At 49.1% G+C, this 21,099-nt stretch overlaps 1 protein-coding gene across 1 annotated transcript in view; it reads left to right on the forward strand.

Moving 5' to 3' along the window:
- Positions 1 to 10,308: 10,308 nt before the first annotated feature.
- Positions 10,309 to 21,099, forward strand: part of WNT7A (Wnt family member 7A) — a 62,662-nt gene continuing 51,871 nt past the window's right edge. Inside the window, exons 1-2 of the mRNA XM_029052241.2 lie at positions 10,309 to 10,990; positions 13,609 to 13,835. Of these exons, the coding sequence (XP_028908074.1) occupies positions 10,920 to 10,990; positions 13,609 to 13,835 (298 nt within the window). The 5' untranslated portion in view covers positions 10,309 to 10,919. The remainder of the gene's footprint in view (positions 10,991 to 13,608; positions 13,836 to 21,099) is intronic.

Consider the following 21,099-nt stretch of genomic DNA (forward strand, 5'->3'; position numbering starts at 1 on the left):
CAGCTTTATGACAGGCACCAAGTTGCAGCGTGACCCTCACCCTCTGGATGAATTTTGCCAAATCCTTCTTGCCAAATCCAATGGCTCCTACTCCATTCTAATCCTCCTTGACCTCTCTGCTGCCTTTGACACTGTCGACCATCCCCTCCTCCTCCATACCTTATCTCACCTTGGCTTCACGGACTCTGTCCTCTCCTGGTTCTCCTCTTACCTCTCTGGCCGGTCATTCTCGGTCTCCTTCGCTGGAGCCTCCTCCCCCTCCCATCCTTTAACTGTTGGAGTTCCTCAAGGGTCAGTTCTTGGCCCTCTTCTGTTCTCCATTTACACTCACTCCCTCGGTGAACTCATTCGCTCTCACGGCTTTGACTACCATCTCTACGCAGATGACACGCAGATCTACATCTCCGCCCCTGTCCTCTCCCCCTCCCTTCAGGCTCGCATCTCCTCCTGCCTCCAGGACGTCTCCACCTGGATGTCGTCCCGCCACCTAAAACTCAACATGAGCAAGACTGAGCTCCTCATCTTCCCTCCCAAACCCGGTCCTCTCCCAGACTTCTCTATCACCGTGGATGGCACGACCATCCTTCCCGTCTCTCAGGCCCGCAATCTCGGTGTCATCCTTGACTCGTCTCTCTCGTTCACCCCACACATCCTATCCGTTACCAAGACCTGCTGGTTTCACCTCTACAATATTGCCAAGATCCGCCCTTTCCTCTCCACCCAAACGGCTACCTTACTGTTACGGGCTCTCGTTATATCCCGGCTAGACTACTGTGTCAGCCTTCTCTCTGACCTCCCTTCCTCCTCTCTCGCCCCGCTCCGGTCTATTCTTCACTCCGCTGCCCGGCTCATCTCCCTGCAGAAACGATCTGGGCATGTCACTCCCCTTCTTAAACAACTCCAGTGGTTGCCTATCAACCTCCGCTCCAAACAAAAACTCCTCACTCTAGGCTTCAAGGCTCTCCATCACCTTGCCCCTTCCTACCTCTCCTCCCTTCTCTCTTTCTACCGCCCACCCCGCACGCTCCACTCCTCCGCCGCCCACCTCCTCACCGTCCCTCGGTCTCGCCTATCCCACCGTCGACCCCTGGGTCACGTCCTCCCGCGGTCCTGGAACGCCCTCCCTCCTCACCTCCGCCAAACTGATTCTCTTTCCCTCTTCAAGACCCTACTTAAAACTCACCTCCTCCAAGAGGCGTTCCCAGACTGAGCTCCTCTTCTCCCTCTACTCCCTCTGCCATCCCCCCTTTACCTCTCCGCAGCTAAACCCTCTTTTTCCCCTTTTCCCTCTGCTCCTCCACCTCTCCCTGCCCATCCCCACAGCACTGTACTCGTCCGCTCAACTGTATATATTTTCGTTACCCTATTTATTTTGTTAATGAATTGTACATCGCCTTGATTCTATTTAGTTGCCATTGTTTTTACGAGATGTTCTTCCCCTTGACTCTATTTATTGCCATCGTTCTTGTCTGTCCGTCTCCCCCGATTAGACTGTAAGCCCGTCAAACGGCAGGGACTGTCTCTATCTGTTGCCGACTTGTTCATCCCAAGCGCTTAGTACAGTGCTCTGCACATAGTAAGCGCTCAATAAATACTATTGAATGAATGAATGAATGAATCCAGGTTCTCTAACTCCCAGGCTGGTACTCTTCCACTAGACCATGCTGCTTCTCTGTGAGGAGCTGAAATCTACTGCAGTATTGAAAACAAATTTACACAAAATAATAACTCCCTTCTAGGCTCAAGGTACTTTTGGCCTCACTCTCTTCACAGTCAAAGTGAGCTATTCACCTGCAAATGTGGAAAACACCCTGGTAACACCACCCAATTATGTCAAACCAAACTGAATGGTTGGGTAGGGGAGTGGTGTTTATCTCCACCCTCAAGTGACTTGGATTAACATTGGGGCTCATCCCCTTAAAACAGACATTTTCCAAAGTATCTGGGGCAGCTGGTTTCCTGCCCACTGCATAGTTCCCACACCCAAGCAAGGAGAGAAACTGGTCCTATTGGTCTTCACTCCCTCTCCTCAGGCCTCAACAGTCGAAAAGAAAGAAGAAAAAACACCTTCAAGATGGGGGCTTGTCCTCCGCCACCCTTAGCACTTGAAGTGCACGCGCGCGCGCGCACACACACACACACACACACACACATCTCTCCCTACTCCATTTATTTCTTCCTGTTTTTAAGTTACCCATGCTCTTGCCATTACCAATAGTATTTATATTTTCCCTATCTCTCTCACTGTATGCATACAATCGGAGTTTGCCTTTCTCCCTCATTAGACTGTGAAAACCTGGAGAAGAAGGACCAAGTCTCTTACTCCTATTGTACTCTTCCAATTACCTAGTGTAGTGCTCGGCACCCAATGGATGCTCAATAAATACTCCCCCTTTAGCCTGTAAGCTCCTTGTGGGCAGGCAGCACGTCTACCAATTCTATTATATTGTACTGTCATGGGTTTGAATCCCAGCTCTGCCACTTGTCAGCTGTGTGACTGTGGGCAAGTCACTTAGCTTCTCTGTGCCTCAGTTACCTCATCTGTAAAATGGGGATTAAGACTGTGAGCCTCACGTGGGACAACCTGATTACTCTGTATCTACCCCAGTGCTTAGAACACTGCTCTGCACATAGTAAGCGCTTAACAAATACCAACATTATTTTTATTATTATTACTGTCCCAAGCACTTTGTACAGTGATCTGCACACAGTAAGTGTGCAATATAAATATGGCTGGTTGGTATTTCATGGAATGGAATTTCCTTGTTGGAGGGAGGGGGCTAAGGAGAGCAATGCAGGTAGAAGAACTTAATCTCTGAGAAATGGCCAAAGCAGCATATAGCTGTAGGTTGGGCTTAGTCCAGTTGGTTTCCTGGGAGATCTTCCTAGCAGGCTGCTCCTCAAATAGGTTTGGTTGTAGCTACTCAGTTTTAACTCTTGAAAAAAAAAATCCTCAAGTTTGGTTCAGTGAGTAAGTGTGGTGAAAACTATCTCTCAATTTCAATCTCATCATAGACTGAATCCATGCTAGAATTCCAAGTGCCAACTCTGGTGGATAAACAGGGGTAATCATTGCTTGGGATTGAGATGGTGGTGGGGGCAAAGTCAGAGTTAGTTTGCCCAACTGCTTGAAGCTAGGTGGGGGAGCTGGTTGGAAGTTAGAGCCATCAAGAAAATGGCTCAGTTTCTGGCTAGGCCCATGTCCATCAGGCTGTACAGGTTTGGGTTCCCTGACCTGCTGGCCAAGGCAGGTGAAGAGCCACCTTCCATTTGTGGTGGCTGAGAGACTTTTTTGCCCTTCCCGGAGTAGCAGCTAAGACCTGATCCTTTCCTAGCCCTGGGACCATGGTGGGGCTTTTCTCATCTCCCCTCCAATTCCTTCCCCACTCCTTAGTATGGTCAACAGTTTTGTGGCCAGGAAGGTAAATGGAGGGAAGGTGGGATAAATACTTCACCCCATCCACAATCAGCCAGTTTGCCTCTAATAATAATATTAGCATTTGTTAAGTTCTTACTATGTGTCAAGCACTGGGGTAGATATAAGATAATCAGGTTGGACATAGTCCCTGTCTCACGTGGGGCTTACAGTCTTAATTCCCATTTTGCAGATGAGGTAACTGAGGTACAGAGAAGTCAAGTGACATGTCCAAAGTCACACAGCAGACGCATGGCAGAGTCAGGATTAGAACTCAGGTCCTTCTGACTCCCAGGCCCGTGCTGTATCCACTAGGCCAAGCTGCCTCTGTCATCATCAAGGAGCTGTTCAGACCTCTTCAGTTCCGGTGTCCTCGACCCCCTTAGAACTCCTCCCCAACCCCTCTGGGAGCTCTGATCTCCAGGAAAAAGCATTGTGATAGAGAATGAGAAATTTCCTATTAGTCATAGGTGTCAACGTTACATTTTGAGCGTGAGAGTGAAGTGGGGGCTGATTTCTAGGGAGTGGCAAAGAGAGAGACCCAAAGAGATAATGAGACCCAGTGAGACCAGGCGGTGAAGTTGTGGGGGGTGGGGGGTGTCATCCTCCCTGCCATCCATCCTTTATCCCTATTCTTTCCTCCCTTCTTTTTAAGATATACTGCAGGATCAGGAGAGAGACTTTTCGGTGAAAGGGTGATGTTGTAAAAGGTAAGTAGTCAATAAATTCTGTTGATGATAATGTTGATTATGCGAGATGTGAGAATATTGGTTTTACAGGCTGTTTACATTAGCCAAAACGGTCTACTGTGTCATGGGGGCTTATACCTCCTGCATATTTAATTCCAATATTTTGATCTAGCTTTTGTCTTCTTTAGTTTTGCTGACCCAATTCTCTCCTGGTTCTCTACCTTATCTCACTGGCAGCTCCTTTTCAGTCTCTTCCATTGGCTCTTTCTCTGCCTCTCATCCCTAGTTGGCAGGATCCCTAAGGCTCTATTCTGGGTACTTGTCTCTTCTTAATTTACACTTACCCCCTTGGGAAACTCATCTGCTCTCACAGCTTCAGGTATCACAGTTGACAACACCACCATCTTCCCTGTCTCTGAGGCCCACAACCTCGGCATTAACCTTGACACCTCCCTCTCTTTAAGAACCCATATTCAGTCTGTCACTAAATTCCATCCATTTTTCCCCTATAAAATATCCAGGATTCCCTCCCCTTCCTCTCTGTTCAAAAGGCTACCATGCTGTTCCAGGTGCCTGTCATACTTGCACTTGACTGTGGTATCAGCCGTCTCACTGATCTCCTTGCCTCCAGTTTCTCCCCTCTCCACTTGATACTTTACTTATTTCTTTAACGATCATGCTGCACACAATTCCCTGCTACTCAAAAAAAACCTAACATAGTTATCCATTCCTCCCTGCATCACGCAGAAACTCCTGATCATTGGCTTTATGGCATTCAGTCAGCTCTCTCTGTTCTACTTATCCACTCTCTTTTCCTACTACACCCCAGCTCACACTCTTCATTAATCTCTTCACTGTGCCTCATTCTCATCTCTCCTGCTGACAACCTCCTGCTCATGCTTCCCCTGCCCTTTTTTTATGGTATTTGTTAAGCATTGCTATGTGGGAAGCAGCGGGGTCGAGGGGATAAAGCACGGACCTGGGAGTCAGAGGACCTGGGTTCTAATACCAGCTCTGCCAATTTCTTGCTCTGTGACTTTGGGCAAGTCACTTAACTGCTCTGTGCCTCAGTTTCCTCCACTGCAAAATGGGGATTCAGTACCTGTCCTCCCTCCTACTTAGCTTCTGAGCCCCAGGTGGGGCAGGGACTGTATGCAACCTGATAAATGTGTATCTACCCCAGTGCTTAGAACAGTGCTTGTCACATAGTAAGGGCTTAACAGATACCATAAAAAACACTGTTCTAAGCGTTGGGGTCGATACAAGTTAATCAGGTCCAATACAGTCCCTCTCCTACAAGAGGCTCACAGTCTAAGTCGGAGTGAAGTGGCTGGAACTCCCCACTCCCTTCAAATTTGACAGAGCACAGCTATCCTTGTTTTCAAAGTCCTTCTCAAATCATATTTACAAGAGGCCAGTCTCAGTTAATTTCTAATCTCCCCCTTTTATATTCCCCCCCACCCCCAGCCTGTTCTACACTTCTGCACCATCTAACCACTTCAGTATTCACTACCTCTTATAGCAGTTTCATCCATAGCCCAGGAAGAAAATCAGTACTTGAACTATTTTAGATAATAATGGTAATAAAATAGATAGATGTAATCACTGACATTTGTAGTCACTGAATGAAATTTGAAGAGCATTGCATGTTCAGCTCTGGGGGACTGTATGGACAAAGATAATGAAAACCCAGAAAAATCACTTCTAAATTCATGTTAATCACCTTTCCTGTAGAAGCTAGCAGGGTGGTGGGGGAGAAAAACACTAAAATAAACTGCAGAAGGTATTAGGGGAAGAAAAGGGGGATCCGTTCAATTCCTGCTTTTGAAACCATTCCCATTCCTTCTCTGCCCTTGAACTCCCCGCAGCCTGGCCAGCCCCAAAGCAGGCTTGAACATCCCTGCCACATTCAAGAACAAAGAAAGGCTCAACTGTCCTTGGACTGAACCAACAGCATTACAGAGTGGCCCAGGGATTTGGAGTTTCGCTTGGGCTGTAAATGAGAATGCATTTTATTTCGATGTCAGTCTCCCCCTCTAGGTTGTAAGCTCCTTGTGGACAGGGATAGTGCTCGCCAACTCTATTGTTTGTAGTACACTGTCCCAATTGTTTAGTACAGCGCTCCACACACAGTAAGCTCTCAATGAATTCGATTGATTGACTGATTCCTACTCTATCCTAATCCTCCTTGACCTCTCAGCTGCCTTTGACACTGTCGACCATCCCCTTCTTCTCCACACCTTAACTCACCTTGGCTTCACGGACTCCATCCTCTCCTGGTTCTCCTCTTACCTTTCTGGCTGTTCATTCTTGGTCTCCTTCGCAGGCTCCTCCTCCCCGTCCCATCCTCTAACTGTAGGAGTTCCTCAGGGGTCAGTTCTCAGCCTTTTTCTGCTCTCCATCTACACTCACTCCCTTGGTGAACTCATTCGCTCTCACGGCTTCAACTATCATCTCTATGCAAATGACACTCAAATCTACATCTCTGCCCCTGTCCTCTCCCTCTCCCTTCAGGCTCGTATCTCCTCCAGGACGTCTCCACCTGGATGTCTGCCCACCACCTAAAACTCAACATGTCCAAAACTGAGCTCCTTATCTTCCCTCCCAAGCCCTGTCCTCTTCCTGACTTCCCTAGCACTGTGGATGGTACGACCATCCTTCCCATCTCTCAGGCCCGCAACCTTGGTGTCATCCTTGACTCGGCTCTCTCGTTCACCCCACACATCCAATCCGTCACCAAGACCTGCCGGTCTCACCTTTATAATATTGCCAAGATCTGTCCTTTCCTTTCCACCCAAACGGCTATTTTACTGGTACAGGCTCTCATAATATCCCGACTGGATTATTGTGTCAGCCTTCTCTCTGATCTCCCTTCCTCCTGTCTCTCCCCGCTCCAGTCTATTCTTCACTCTGCTGCCCGGCTCATCTTCCTGTAGAAATGCTCTGGGCATGTCGCTCCCCTCCTTAAAAACCTCCAGTGGTTGCCTATCAACCTCTGCAAGAAACAAAAACTTCTCACTCTAGGCTTCAAGGCTCTCCATCACCTTGCCCCCTCCTACCTCTCCTCCCTTCTCTCTTTCTACTGCCCACCCCGCACCCTCCGCTCCTCTGCCGCCCACCTCCTCACTGTCCCCCATTCTCGCCCATCCCGCCGTCGACCCCTGGGCCACGTCCTCCCGCTGTCCCGGAATGCCCTCCTTCCTCACCTCCACCAAACTAACTCTCTTCCCCTCTTCAAAGCCCTACTGAGAGCCCACCTCCTCCAAGAGGCCTTCCCAGACTGAGCTTCCCCTCTTCCTTCCACTCCCTCTGCTGCCTCTCTGAACCCCCCCTTCACCTCCCTCTGCTAAGCCCCCTTTCCCCCCTTTCCCTCTACTCCTCCCTCCTCCCCCTCCCGTCAGCACTGTGCTCATTTGCATATATTTTTATTACCCTATTTATTTTGTTAATGAGGTGTACATCCCCTTGATTCTATTTATCGCTATTGTTTTTGTCTGTCTGTCTCCCCCGATTAGACTGTAAGCCCGTCAATGGGCAGGGATTGTCTCTATCTGTTGCCGAATTGTACATTCCAAGTGCTTAGTACAGTGCTCTGCACACAGTAAGTGCTCAATAAATAGTACTGAATGAATGAATGATTAGCATCCGGATTAGGGCCAGGTGTCATTTTTATTATCTTTCGTTAAAAAAAATAAAACTGCCGGGCCCACTCTAGCTTTCTCAATCCCGTGGATAATTTATTTTTTTTGTTTATTCTGAAAACGGCATCTCGGCTCTATACGGTGAAATCAATTCTGTTCCCCTTTACTACTTTTCTCCGAGGAGGTCCCGCCTTCATCCTCTGCCAGCATCGGCTCCGGTACAGGTTTTCCCGCAGGCGAACGCCCGGGGGCTCTTCCCGCTGGACTCCGCTCTATTCGCTCAATAAATACGATTTGAATGAATGAATGAATGAATGAATGAATGGTTGGATGGATGAATGAATGAATGGATGAATGAATGAATGTAATTCTTGTGGCTACCAAGCTGCAGGGCGCCACTGTGCCCACCAGATGGCGCATGCACAAAGAGAACGCTCCGTCGGCGCGCGGCAGGTGGCGTGTGGGCCGACTTTCCAGTGAGCAGCGGTTGCCGTCTAATCGACTCGCCAGACACAGCTTGTTCTTAACCTCGGGGTCTCCGATTCCCGTTGCAGTGCTTCCTGGAGCTGTCCCAGGACGGGCAGAGGAAGGGGACTGTAGGAGAAGCGTGCGGCCCTGTGCGCCCTCCGTTACCGCGAGTCTCATTCCTCGGTGGGACGGGTCCTCGGAAAGCCCAGCCCGACCTCCGCATTGCACGCTCCATCTGCGGTCTGACCCCGAACCGCCTAGTCGCTCGCCCAAGCTGGGTGGGGGAGGAAGTTCCCTTTACTACCCCCAACTTCCTACTCTCCAAGTCTCTCACCCCCCCCCCCCCCCCCACTAAGGTAGTGCAGAATCGCGTCCCTGACTCACTTGGCGCGTTGCGCGAGGACCCGGGGTGGCTCAAGTCGCTGTCCCCTCGCCCCCTCCCTGAGCGCGGAGATGCGAGGGTTCCCTCCCCCCTCCATCATGCCCTCGCCGCATGACCCCCAGGGAGTGTCTAGAGTCCACTCCCTGTCGCCCACTTGTTAACCTCGAAGCCCCAGGGTGGACTGCGGGGAGGGAGGTCCCGGGGTACGTGTCGGGAAAGATGAGGGAGGGAGTGGGAGGGAATTAAAAATAAATCCTAGTTTTTATTGTTATTTCCCTTGTCAGGATAACAGCGGGAGTGGAGTCCTGATTCCAGCCCCACCCCTGTTATCGTTCCGGTCACCTCCAGGCCCTAGTGCAGCGAGGCGCGGTGGCCAACGGTCCCCACCCCAGTCCCGCTCGGTCCCGCTCCCCACTTCGGGGCCTCCGACTGGCTCCGAGTCCCCTCGGTGAAAACTAAAAAAAGTGAGAGAAGGGGAGCTGGGCAGGGAAACGGTGAGTTGTCTGTCACCAGTGAAAACTCAGCCTTCAGCATCCCAAGTTCCACGGGTTTTGCCAGGGCACAGAAGCAGCAGAGCGCATGGAGCAAGGTGATCCCCATCCCCATCCATGGCACCAGTCAACCTAGGGAGCGGAGAGAGCCTAGCGGAACTAGGCCTTCAGACCCCCCCTCCTCTCCCCCGTACAAGACACCTGGGAGGCAGGAGGGTCCTCCCACCCTTCGGCTCTCTGCCTCTGCCCCGGAGCCGATGACCCCTAACTGGAGCGAAGGAGCAGCCCCTCGAGGCCCCGGGGTGGGGGTGGGGGCGGGCGAGGTCAAGAGCCGCGGGCCAACAAAGCGCCCTTTCTCCGTGGGCGTCCGGTGGAGAGCCGCCCCTCAATAACCCGAGATAAAATCGTCGTCAGCGACCAAGACCTGGGGCTCCGCGCCGCCGGGCCGAACTAAGCGCTTCTCCCTCGGCGCCCCCCCCCACCAGGTTCCCCTGCCTTGATTTCTCCACCCCCCTCCACCGCAACGACGGCATCTCTGCTCCCGTCCCGGGTGTGTTCCCCCCCCGCCCCGGTCTACCTAGCGCACACTCGACGACCTAAGGAGACCCATTAAACCCTGTAGAGGGAAGGAGGCAGGGAGGGAGGGGAACGGGAGGGCAGGGGACAGCAGGAAAAATTCCCTAGGGCCGCCTCCACCCTCTTTCCAGCCCGAGAGAGCAGGAAAGTGAGTGCCGTGTCCCGCGGGAGTTGTGCGGGGTTTCTCTCCGGGGGAAGAGCAGGTGACGGGGAGGGGAGAGGGCGGGGGGCAAGGGAATTTGTGCCCGGGGGAGAGGGAGAGGCAGTTTCGCGAAGCTGCGAAGGCGAAGCTCCGGGATCGCACCGCGGAGCAGACTCGCGCCACTGCGCTCTCACAGCACCCCGACACTCCTCCGACCCTATCCCATCCTCGGGGACCCCGCAAGGTCGCTGGAGAGTCCAGATCAGGAGGCGGACAGCGGCAACCCGGGCAGTGCGCGCTTTCAAGCAGGTGATCGGCGGGCGGGCGGGTTCTCACGCCCCTCTCCTCCTCCCCCCTTCCCCCCACCCAGCCACACTCCCCTTCCCAGCCTCCGCCGTCTCGCCCCACTCCCTCCCCTCCTTTTTTTATTATTTAGGCAGTCCGTCCCCCCAACCCCCCCGTCCCCCTTCCCTGAGAACACGCCCCGAATATTGGGAGAAGAGGAGAGAGATAGTAACATTGAACCAGAGGGGCTCGGGAGAGACGCGCAGCCCCAACGCTCTGAGTAATCCCAGTACTCAGGGGGATACGTGCGACAAGGAGAGAAATCCAAGATAGAAAGAGAGAGAGGGAGACAGACAGAGAGGGCCACGGAGAGATAGATACCTAGGGAGAGAAACCGGGATAGAAAGAGGAAAGAGAGAAAAAGAGCGAGAGAGTGAGAGACCTAGATAGATCCAGATAGACGGCAGACGCTTCAGAGCTTCAAAGAGTAGTCTTTCCAACCCAGAACAAACCGGAGACCTTCCCCATCATAGAGGCACGGGCTCTCTCTTCCCGCTCTCACCCCATTGCCCCCCTGCTCTAGCCTTAGCCCCGGGAGCCCCTGTGCGGGATATGGTGATTGCTTTGATTGTCTCTTGGAATTTACAAAGACTGCTCCGGGCTCCTGCTCAGTGTCCGACTCTTCCCGGCCCCAGAGGTCCCGCCTGCTGCGTTGCCGGGGGGCTCAGCCCCGTGCAGGGCGCCCCCGGCCCGAGCCCAAGCCTTAGCCTCGCAGCCCCCAGCCCCCTCCCACCCTGTGCATGACAAGCTGAGCGCCGCCAGCGGGGAATATGAACCGGAAAACAAGGCGTTGGATCTTCCACATCTTCCTGAGCCTGGGAATCGTCTATATCAAGATTGGGTAAGACGCCGGGGGCAGGGGCTAGAGGGTGGGAAGTCGGAGGATCGGGGGACCGGGGATGCGGAGCTCCTAGCCTCGACGCCCCTTCCTCCCCCCACCCTCTTTGTCTGACCCCTGCCCGGACTTGCTCGTGCCTCCTGGGGAAAGTTGGCGGAGTTGGGGTCTGGCGGAGACAGCGAAAAAGAGGATGCGGTGGTCAGAGCCAGGAGTGGCCAAATCTCCTGCCCAGAACGGAGCGAATCCGGGGCGGGGCGGGGGTGGGTGGGTGGTGGTGATCAGAGAGAGGTAGGGATGGGAGAGATGCGGAGAAAGGGACTGGGGATAGAGATGCACAAACACACCCAGGTACGGTACGGTACGGTACCCGGAGATAACGCCGGCCGGGGACTTGTCCCCTCTGCTGCGCGCGCGCACACACAAACACACAAACGCACACTCCTTACACGTATAGCGACACAGACATACCTAAGCACAGATCCCCACGGTCATCCACAAAGCGAGACTCACACAACGCTCTACAGACCCGGCGCGGAGTGGACAGCTCTGCACCTCTCCAAGCCCGGCCCCCGCTCGCGCCCCTCACCTCCTTGCCTTCACCCCCTCCCTTCCTCTTCCTTCCCCTATTCCCAGCTTTTCCAGCCGGGACTGGGGGTCACAGGGCAAGTTACTCCAGCGGCGAGTTGGGGTGACTGAAGCCCCGTGGGGGTGGGTAACCAGCTCTCGTCGGGGTGGACGTTGAGTCCCCGGGCGGAGCGGGGCTTGGACTGGTGTCGGAAGGATTGGTTCATTCGTTCAGTCGTGTTTATTGAGCGCTTACTGGGTGCAGAGCACCATACTAAGCGCTTGGGAGACTACAATACAGCAATAAAAAGAGGCGATCCCGAGGGGCTAGTTCCCCTCCCGGCTCCCTTCCCACCGAGGGACACCCCGGTAGAGACATCAAACAGCGGCAGGGAGGTACCCCTGGCAGGTTGCTACCCCGTAGTGCTGTGGGTCTTTTATTGGTAATTTAAAAAATCTCCAACTACTCCCCCCGCCCCCCCTCCGCCACCCCCCCCCCCCACACATATACACACTCCGCCCCCTGCCCACACGCCGGCCCGCGCTCTCACTTAGTTATCAGAAAGTCCGGTCACGTTTCGGCGAAGACCGAGCACGCTCTTTGATCCTGAGCCTAATTACGAATGAGGGGGAAAAAAATTGACAAAGAAAATAAACCAGTCCCCTCTCCCCTCCTCTCAACCGCTTCTACTCTCCTATCGCCCACCCGCCCCCCAATCCCCACCCCATCAGCGGGAAAAAGGCGAGGCGGCCACACTGATCCACTCTTTCCTCTAAACGTCACTGTGTTCTTGTCCCCAGCAGACACGTTGGGTTTGCCTCCATTACGGGAGGGAAAACGAGGACGACGGTATATACTATATTACACCCCCCCCCCCGCCCGGAATACACACAATCCACCAGTAACATTAACCTCCATTAGCAGGGAGGAGATGGGGTAGCGGTCAAAGAGGACCTAGGTTCTAATTCTGGTTCCCCGGCTTGTCTGCTGTGTGACTGGTGGCAAGTGACTTAACTTCTCTGTTCCTCAATTCCCTCAACCATAAAATGGGGATTAAGGCCGTGAGCCCTATGTGGGACAGGAAATGTGTCCAACCTGATTAGCTTGAATTTATCCCAGCGCTTAGTACAACGCATGGCACATAGTACGCATTTAACAAATACCATGAACAAAAAAAGTTCTGTATTTAGAGAAGCAGTGTGGTCAAGTGGATAGAGCACAGGCCTAGGAGTCAGAAGGACCTGGGTTCTAATCCCGGCTCCACTACTTGTCTGCTGTGTGACCTTGGGCAAGTCACTTAACACTCAAGTGCCTCAGTTACCTCATCTGTAAAATGGAGATTTAGACTACAAGTCCCATGTGGGACAGGGACTGTGTCCAACCTGATTTGCTTGTATCCAGCCCAGGGCTCAGTAATAATAATAATAATAATAATAATAATGTTGGTATTTGTTAAGCGCTTACTATGTGCAGAGCACTGTTCTAAGCGCTGGGGTAGATACAGGGTAATCAGGTTGTCCCACATGAGGCTCACAGTCTTCATCCCCATTTTACAGATGAGGTAACTGAGGCACAGAGAAGTGAAGTGACTTGCCCACAGTCACACAGCTAAGTTGCAGGGCTGGAATTTGAACCCATGACCTCTGACTCCCAAGCCCGGGCTCTTTCCACTGAGCCATGCTGCTCCTCTGACCAGTGCCTGACACATAGTAAGCGCTTAACAAATACCACAATTATTAATATTGTAATATCTATATGCACAATGCCATATAACTTGCATTAGCATAGCATTTATTGCTAATCATCACAATACTCGTAGTCCTTTAAGCAAACTTCTCTTAGTTCTCCGTGGCTTGAACTAAGGACCAGATCCTGGTGATTACATGCTTTGCTGAGATAAAGTTCAAGTCTTTTCTCTTTAAATAAAGCATCCTGAATTAGTCTCACACACCCCCACTCCTCCCAACCCCTATCCCCACCCCCGTGTAGGGAATCAATGTGACCTGAGAAACTGTTTTTTGCCCTGATGACTGGTTTGTCTTTCTTCTCCTTCCAGGGGCTTCTCCTCAGTGGTGGCTCTCGGGGCCAGTGTCATTTGTAATAAGATCCCAGGGCTGGCTCCCAGACAGAGGGCAATCTGTCAGAGCAGACCTGACGCTATCATCGTGATCGGAGAAGGGTCTCAAATGGGAATCAACGAGTGTCAATTTCAGTTCCGCAATGGACGCTGGAACTGTTCTGCTCTGGGAGAGAGGACGGTCTTTGGAAAAGAGCTGAAAGTGGGTATGTTACCTTCTTGCAATGTACGGCTGGGGCTGGAACCACAAGGCCACCAATGGGGTCAGGCAGAGGAGGCTGTCTGAGGTAGTAAAGAGTTGAATGAGATGAACTTTCTTCTTCATCAGGGATGCTGAGGACAGTTCAGACAAGCTCATATCACCGGGTACCTCTCTGGGACATGCACTGCAGGAGAGTAATATATAGCAAAATAATTCTGTAACTGCCTGCATGTTAGCCTGTATTCCTACAAGCTCATAAGTTGGGTCTACACTTGCAAATTAACCAAGATCTCAGGTCCTCCAAGATACTCTCTCAGTATTCCAGGAGAAAGTATTTATTTTGGCCTGAACTATTTATGTATTTGTAGGCCTGACTTACTGAAATAATTTGAACAAAAAGAACTTGACCTAAGAGAAGATGCACATCCTTTCACACACAGTCTAACCAAATAAACACTGTGTCAACCAGTGAAAACTGAAAAAAAGCAAAGGGATGATGCTAAAAATTTGTAAAATGGACACCTTCAAAGCAGTCTCAGGCTGGGTAGAAACAGGAAAAGTAAAAAGTTGAGTCAAAAAATGGAAGCATTGGGGAAAAAAAGACACCTAGGCAACAACTGAGGAAAAAAAAACCAGTTCTCTGAAAAGCCGTTGGTCTATATGGATCAAGTGACTGAATAATTGCTCAACTCTTCACTTTAATTTATCTGTTTAAATACAACAGCCTTAGAATAATGGTTACCCTTTACATGAGTCTTATGTATTGCAGAACATACACTGTCACCCTCTCAAAGCTCACTGAATGATCAACAAGGCATTATCATTGTGTGGACACTTAGATACCTTGAAATGTCATATGGGGAGAGGGCAAGGGGGAAAGGAGAGAGAGAAAAAGAGAGAAAGAGAGAGAGAGAGAAAAAGAGAGAGAGAGGCTTTTGGCCATTTTGTAGTTGGGGGAGTGATTTTTATTCACCCAATTTTTCTCCCTAAATGAGGAAAACCCTAGAACACAATTTTTAAAATGTTGTGCATCTTAATTTAAGGGGATCCATGTTACTGTTTTGAGATATCACTGCCACTATAGTCAAAAGGCATTAGGAGTTTTGAAAGATAGCAAGATTGGGTATAGTACTTGGAATGAGGCTAGGCTGCTAAATTCAGCAGGAGTTAGAAACCTTTGATAAAACTGAAATTTGGGTCAAACAGATCAAGCCACATCAACTGATCCCCTTCAGCTTTATCAATATCGTTGAAGTTTATTTTCTTTAAAGAAGGGCTAAATTTTCCTCTAGTAGGCTATAGGTATATATAGATCTGTCCTTCACATTCAAAGCTGATGCTGCTGAAGTGGGACTCCATCTATGTGTATGACTGATGAAGAATAGTCGGTACACACAAACAATATAGTAAGGTATATTCACTAGCCCTTTGACTCATTGGATGAGCAGTACTCTACTGGCTGCTTATTAAGACTGTGAGCTCCATGTGAGGCAAGGACTATGTCCAACCTGATTAGCTTGTATCTACCCCAGTGCTTAGAACAGTGCTTGACACATAGTAAGCGCTTAATAAATATTATTATTAATCTCATGGATGCTGCTGAATACCTCTGTTTTCTCTTCGGCTGGTCCTTCTGATGACTAATTGCTGCCTAGAAAGACCAACTCTCTTTTATCGTACTCTCCCAAGTGCTTAGTACAGTGCTCTGCACACAGTAAGAACCTAATAAAGGTGATTGATGGATTGAAATGGGTTTTGCCCATTTTGGAGACAAAAGCCGCACTAAGGCATAGTGCACATAAAGAACAGCCTCTGGCCCTAAGAGCTTTGATCTTTCTAAAATGACAGGACACTGCTAGATTCATATGTAAATCAATATGGCTTGTGATGGGTTTTGATTTTTTCTTTAGATTTTGAGAAGCTTTGCTTTTGTGTCTAAATCTGGACTGCTGGGATAAGTGTTAATGTTTTTCATTTTTGTGTGAGACTCCTTACTCCATCCCTCCTAATCAGAGAAGCCTTCGGGGAGGAGGTGAAATTTGCACTTTGAGGAAGGTGAGAAATGAAATGGTGGATGCCAAGGGGGATGCTGTTGGAAACATCAGGGTAGTTGTGGTGGAACCTGGCAGAGGGAAAAGGCCAAAGGAGATTGAGAGAGAGGATCAGGAGGGAGGGAGAAAGAAACATGCTGCTCCATCCTTTCCCCCTAGCTCTGTTCACACGGGGCTTGGCAGATGTGCTTCAGAGAAAAGAGGACGGACATTAAAACCTAAGAACACACACACATAAAAAAATGCCATTACTGGATCAGAACAATGTTCCATCCAGTCCAGTATCCTGCCTCTTAACTGGATGCTGGGAAGAATGGGCATTGGAAGAAACCATGTGACGAATGTCAAAGACAACAACTACCACACGGTTCTTCCACTCAATCTATCAATTAACCAATGTATCTACTGAGGGCTTATCATTGCATATGAGGGGTCTTTTTTGGAAATTAAGTGTGAAAGACTGGAATCTGAAACAGGGTGGTGGGAACCCGTTGGAGGGTTTGGGAGGAAAAAATAATACAGTTGAAACGGTAGGAAGTAAAGACCAATTTTTAACCAAGTAGTGGAGGGCTTGGAGGTGATTAGAGTGTGAGTCAGACAGATTGAATGTCCACTCTATTGGGTGCTTGACATTGATCTCTGTTTGATCTCTGTTTGTTCTGCTTCCCATGGGTCCTGTGTCTGAGGGCCAGGTAGGGCCAGACCAAAAAAAGACACCACTCAAGCCCCTCTCTGCCCATTTCTTCCTTGGGTAAGACCAGACCCAAAAAAGGCAACCAGATTTAGAAAGTTTTGCTCTAATTTTACCTAGACAATCACTGGGGATTTCTTTTTTTTTGTTTCTTCACAAAGGCTCTGAACAAAGAGAAAAGGCAGCTTTGAATCCCATAGAAGACTTTGTTAAGCTGTTGTTTTGTCACCATTCTGTGATCAGTGCACTTTTATTTACTGTAAATTAAAAATAAATTTGCCTGAGTAATCCTCAAAATACACCGACCAGTTCAAAAGGAAAAGCTGTCATATCAGCTTTACCTTTTAATAGTAACCTTCATGGGCTTCTCTGGTACCTTCTTTGTATTGCACTCCTCTGCCTCCCTGCTACCACCCATTCCTTTCCCATCACCACAGCAAATTGGAGAAAAGTGCAGGTTAAAGTTCTTCATGACAGTGGCAAACATTTCATAAAAATTCTATCTAGAAATCATTGCTGTCTGTAGCTGTGATGAGATTGTTCCTCCTCCTGCTGCTCCATCCTTTCCCCCTAACTCTGTTCACATGGGACTTGGCAGAAGTGCTTTAGAGAAAAGAGGATGATCATTAAAATCCAAGAACACACACACACAAAAAATGCCATTACTGGATCAGAACAATGTTCCATCCAGTCCAGCATCCTGCCTCTTAACTGGATGCTGGGAAGAATGGATACTGGGAGAAACCACGTGACAGATGTCAAAGACAGCAACTACCACACGGTTCCTCCACTCAAACTATCAATCAACCAGTGTATCTATTGAGGGCTTATCATGTGCAGAGCACTGTACTAATCACTTGGGAGAGTGCAGTACAACTGAGTTGATAGACGCATTCCTTGTCTATAAGAAGTTTACAGTCTAAACATATTGTTACCCTTTTGGAGATTGAGCAGGTAGAAGTGGCAGATCCGCCCTTTCCTCTCCATCCAAACTGCTACCTTGTTGGTATAATATCCCGACTGGATTATTGCATCAGCCTCTTCTCTGATCACCCATCCTCCTATCTCTCCCTGCTTAAGTCTATACTTCACTCTGCTGCCTGGATTATCTTTATACAGAAACGCTGTGGGCATGTCACTCCCCTCCTTAAAAATTTCCAGTGCATGAAGCAAAAACTTCTCACTCTTGGCTTCAAAGCTCTCCATCCCCTTGTCCCCTCCTACTTCACCTCCCTTTTCTCCTTCTACAGCTCACCCTGTACACTTCGCTCTTCTGCCGCTAACCTCCTCACTGTGCCTCGTTCTTGCCTGTCCCGCCGTCAACCCCTGGCCCACATCCTACCACTGACCTGGAATGCCCTCCCTCCTCACATCTGCCAAACTAACTCTCTTCCCCTCTTCAAAGCCCTACTGAGAGCTCACCTTCTCCAGGAGGCCTTCCCAGACTGAGCCCTCCCTTTCTCTCTGCCCCTCCTTCCCTCCCCATTGCCCCTACTCCCTCCCTCTGCTTTACCCCCTTCCCCTCCCCACAGCACTTGTGTATATTTGTATATATTATTTCTCTATTTTATTAATGATATGTATATATCTATGATTCTATTTATTTTGATGGTATTGATGCCTGACTACTTGTTTTGTTTTGCTGTCTGTCTCCCCCTTTTACACTGTGAGCCCATTATTGGGCAGGGATTGTCTCTATCTGTTGCTGAACTGTACATTCCAAGCACACAGTAAGAGCTCAATAATACGATTGAATGAATGAATGAAAGGAGTGAGGAGGAGGAGATCAGTTGGCATCACAGGAGTGTATTTGATTTCTTTTCACTTTCTCCTGTTCTGGAGGGGTGGGAGGGTTTATCTCATACTTATTTATATTAATCTCTGTCTCCTACTCGAGACTGTAAGATCACTGTGGGCAGGGAACATGTCTGCTTATTCTGTTGCATTGTACTCTCCCAAGTACTTAGTAGAGTGCTCTACAAGTAGTTGATGCTCAATAAATACAATTGATTGATTGACTGATTGCTCAGACCTCTGTTTAAAGCATTTGGTGCACTGCAAAACAGTTTTTTTTCCCCTAGTGGAATTTCATCTGGCCATTTTTGTCCTAGCAATGATAAAGCCACATCAGAGCGAGTCTAGCGAGAAGATAGGGTTACATTATGGGGCATGAACATGGTACCAGTAGGGGCAAGCCATGTTTGCAAAAGATTGAATTTTGAAAAATTCTCACATCATCTCCATGTATTTTAAGAGCCCTAAAGATTGCTCCCATGCTAGCCAGATAATGTTAGGAGGATTTGATACTATTACTTTTTCTTGTAATTCTGTCCAGAAGGACTCAAAAGCGTTAGATTGAGCAGGTGCAGGCTGTGAGATTACAGATTACAGATCTATGAGATTATATATGTGTATTCCTGATTTGCAGCAGCTTCCTAGGAGTGTTGGCTGCTCTGTACTGTCTTCCTCACCCTGCCATCCTGCCACCCTGTCCTGGGTTAGATAAGGTTTCAAGGAGTAGAGGCATGGGGATTGCCCCTAATATGGCAGTGGGGTGGGTGAGCAGGGCAGGGTAAGTAGGAGAGCTCAAAATAGTAGCCTGCCAATCAGGGGGACATGCTGACAGCAGGGTGCCTCTGATAGGCTAACAGGTGAGACTAGTGGTACATGGCTCCAAAAATATTAATTTTATTTACGTCGGGCCCTGCCCACTAACATTAGAATTCTGCCTGTCTCCCCCGATTAGACTGTAAGCCCGTCAAAGGGCAGGGACTGTCTTTATCTGTTGCCGATTTGTACATTCCAAGCACTTAGTACAGTGCTCTGTACATAGTAAGCGCTCAATAAATACTATTGAATGAATGAATTAGAATTAGCTCCTATAGACTGTAAACTCCTTGTGGGCAGGGAACCTCTCTACCATCTCTGTTATATTTTACTCTCCCAAGTGGTAAGTACAGTGCTCTGCACACAGTAAGTGCTCAACAAATATGCTAGATTGATTAAGTTGGCATCTAATATTAGGTTTTCTCTCTGCAGATTTGGGCCCAAATTAGAGTTTTCTAAAGGAAAATTTATTTCAAAAATTCTGTCTTCCCCAGCAAAGTTATAGTTGAATTACAACCAGAGGTTCAGTGGCCAAAATGAAAGGTAGCAGCAGAAAGCATATTTCTATGGGCTCCCAGCTTGTGTAAAATCCTTAAGGGCAGGGATTGTGTCTACTAGGTCTATTGCACTGTACTCTCCCCAGCACTGTAAACTGCTCAACACGAATTAGGTGTTCAGTAAATACCATTTATTGATTAATTGATTGATTGATTGAGGTGGCTTTAAGTTACTTATTTTCAGCCTTGAAAGATCCACAGAAATGTGAGAGGTGTGGCCATGTCTAAACAGACAAACTGAAATGGAGTTTTGAGGCAATTAAATAGAGGCCACCCAAGCATGAAGCAGGGTGGGAGGATGGGAATGTGAGGGGGGTGGCAAAGTCTAAGATGTTTCCTGCCAGGTCCAAGTGCTCAAGTCAGGGTTGCTGGGTTGGCTTGGAGCTGGGGCTAATGGTGTGTGCCTCTGTGAATAACTGCAGTACCTACAGGATCTCTCTTCTGTGAGTACGAGGTGGGAGAGCAGGCAGCTCATCCCAGGTGGTAATGTGGCCAAAATAGAAGTTTCAGTGGAAAAATTAATTAAGGAAAGGGATGCTTTACTGGTGGAGACAGGAGTTTTTGTCTCCTCATCTCAAATTCACTAGAATATTGCTCAACCCTCCATTTATTTCATGCTCTTAGTGTAGGCAAAGGGTGTTTGCATGGGGTGGGGTGGAGGAGCGAGGAAGAAAGAGAGAAGATGAGAATACCTGCATGTGGCAAACATACTTTTTGAAGAGAGCTTTAGCAGAGAATATTCAGTTGGGAAGCAGCATGGCCTAGTGGATAGAGCATGGTCCTGGGAGTCAGAAGGACCAGGGTTCTAATCTCACTCTGTCATTTGTCAGCTGTGTGACCTTGGGCAAGACACTTAACTTCTCTGTGCCACAGTTACCTCATCTGTAAAACAGTGATTAATACTGTAAACCCCATTTGGGACATGGACTGTGTCCAACCTGATTATCTTGTAACTACCCCAGTGTTTAGTACGGTGTCTGGCACATAGTAAGTGCTTAACAAATACCATTAAAAAAAATCTCCACAGGGAAAGCCTCAGTACCTATTTAACTGTAACAGTGACTGAGTTATGAATTCAAAACCAACATGAGAGCCACATACGTCTAGTCCTGCCCATCTGACTTTAAGTGGCATCCACATAAGAAGCAGCGTGGTCTAGGGGATAGAGTATGGAACTGGGAGTCAAGAAGGTCCTGGATTCTAATTCTGGCTCCACCACATCTGCTGTGTGACCTTGAGCAAGCCACTTCACTTCTCTGTTACCTCATCTATAAAATGGGAATTGAGACTGTGAGCCCCACATAGGACATAGACTGTGTCCAATCTGATTAGCTTAGTGGCAAGAGCATGGGTTTGGGAGTC

Source organism: Ornithorhynchus anatinus, chromosome X1 (assembly GCF_004115215.2).
Source record: "Ornithorhynchus anatinus isolate Pmale09 chromosome X1, mOrnAna1.pri.v4, whole genome shotgun sequence".
In the NCBI taxonomy this organism is placed as follows: Eukaryota; Metazoa; Chordata; class Mammalia; order Monotremata; family Ornithorhynchidae; genus Ornithorhynchus; species Ornithorhynchus anatinus.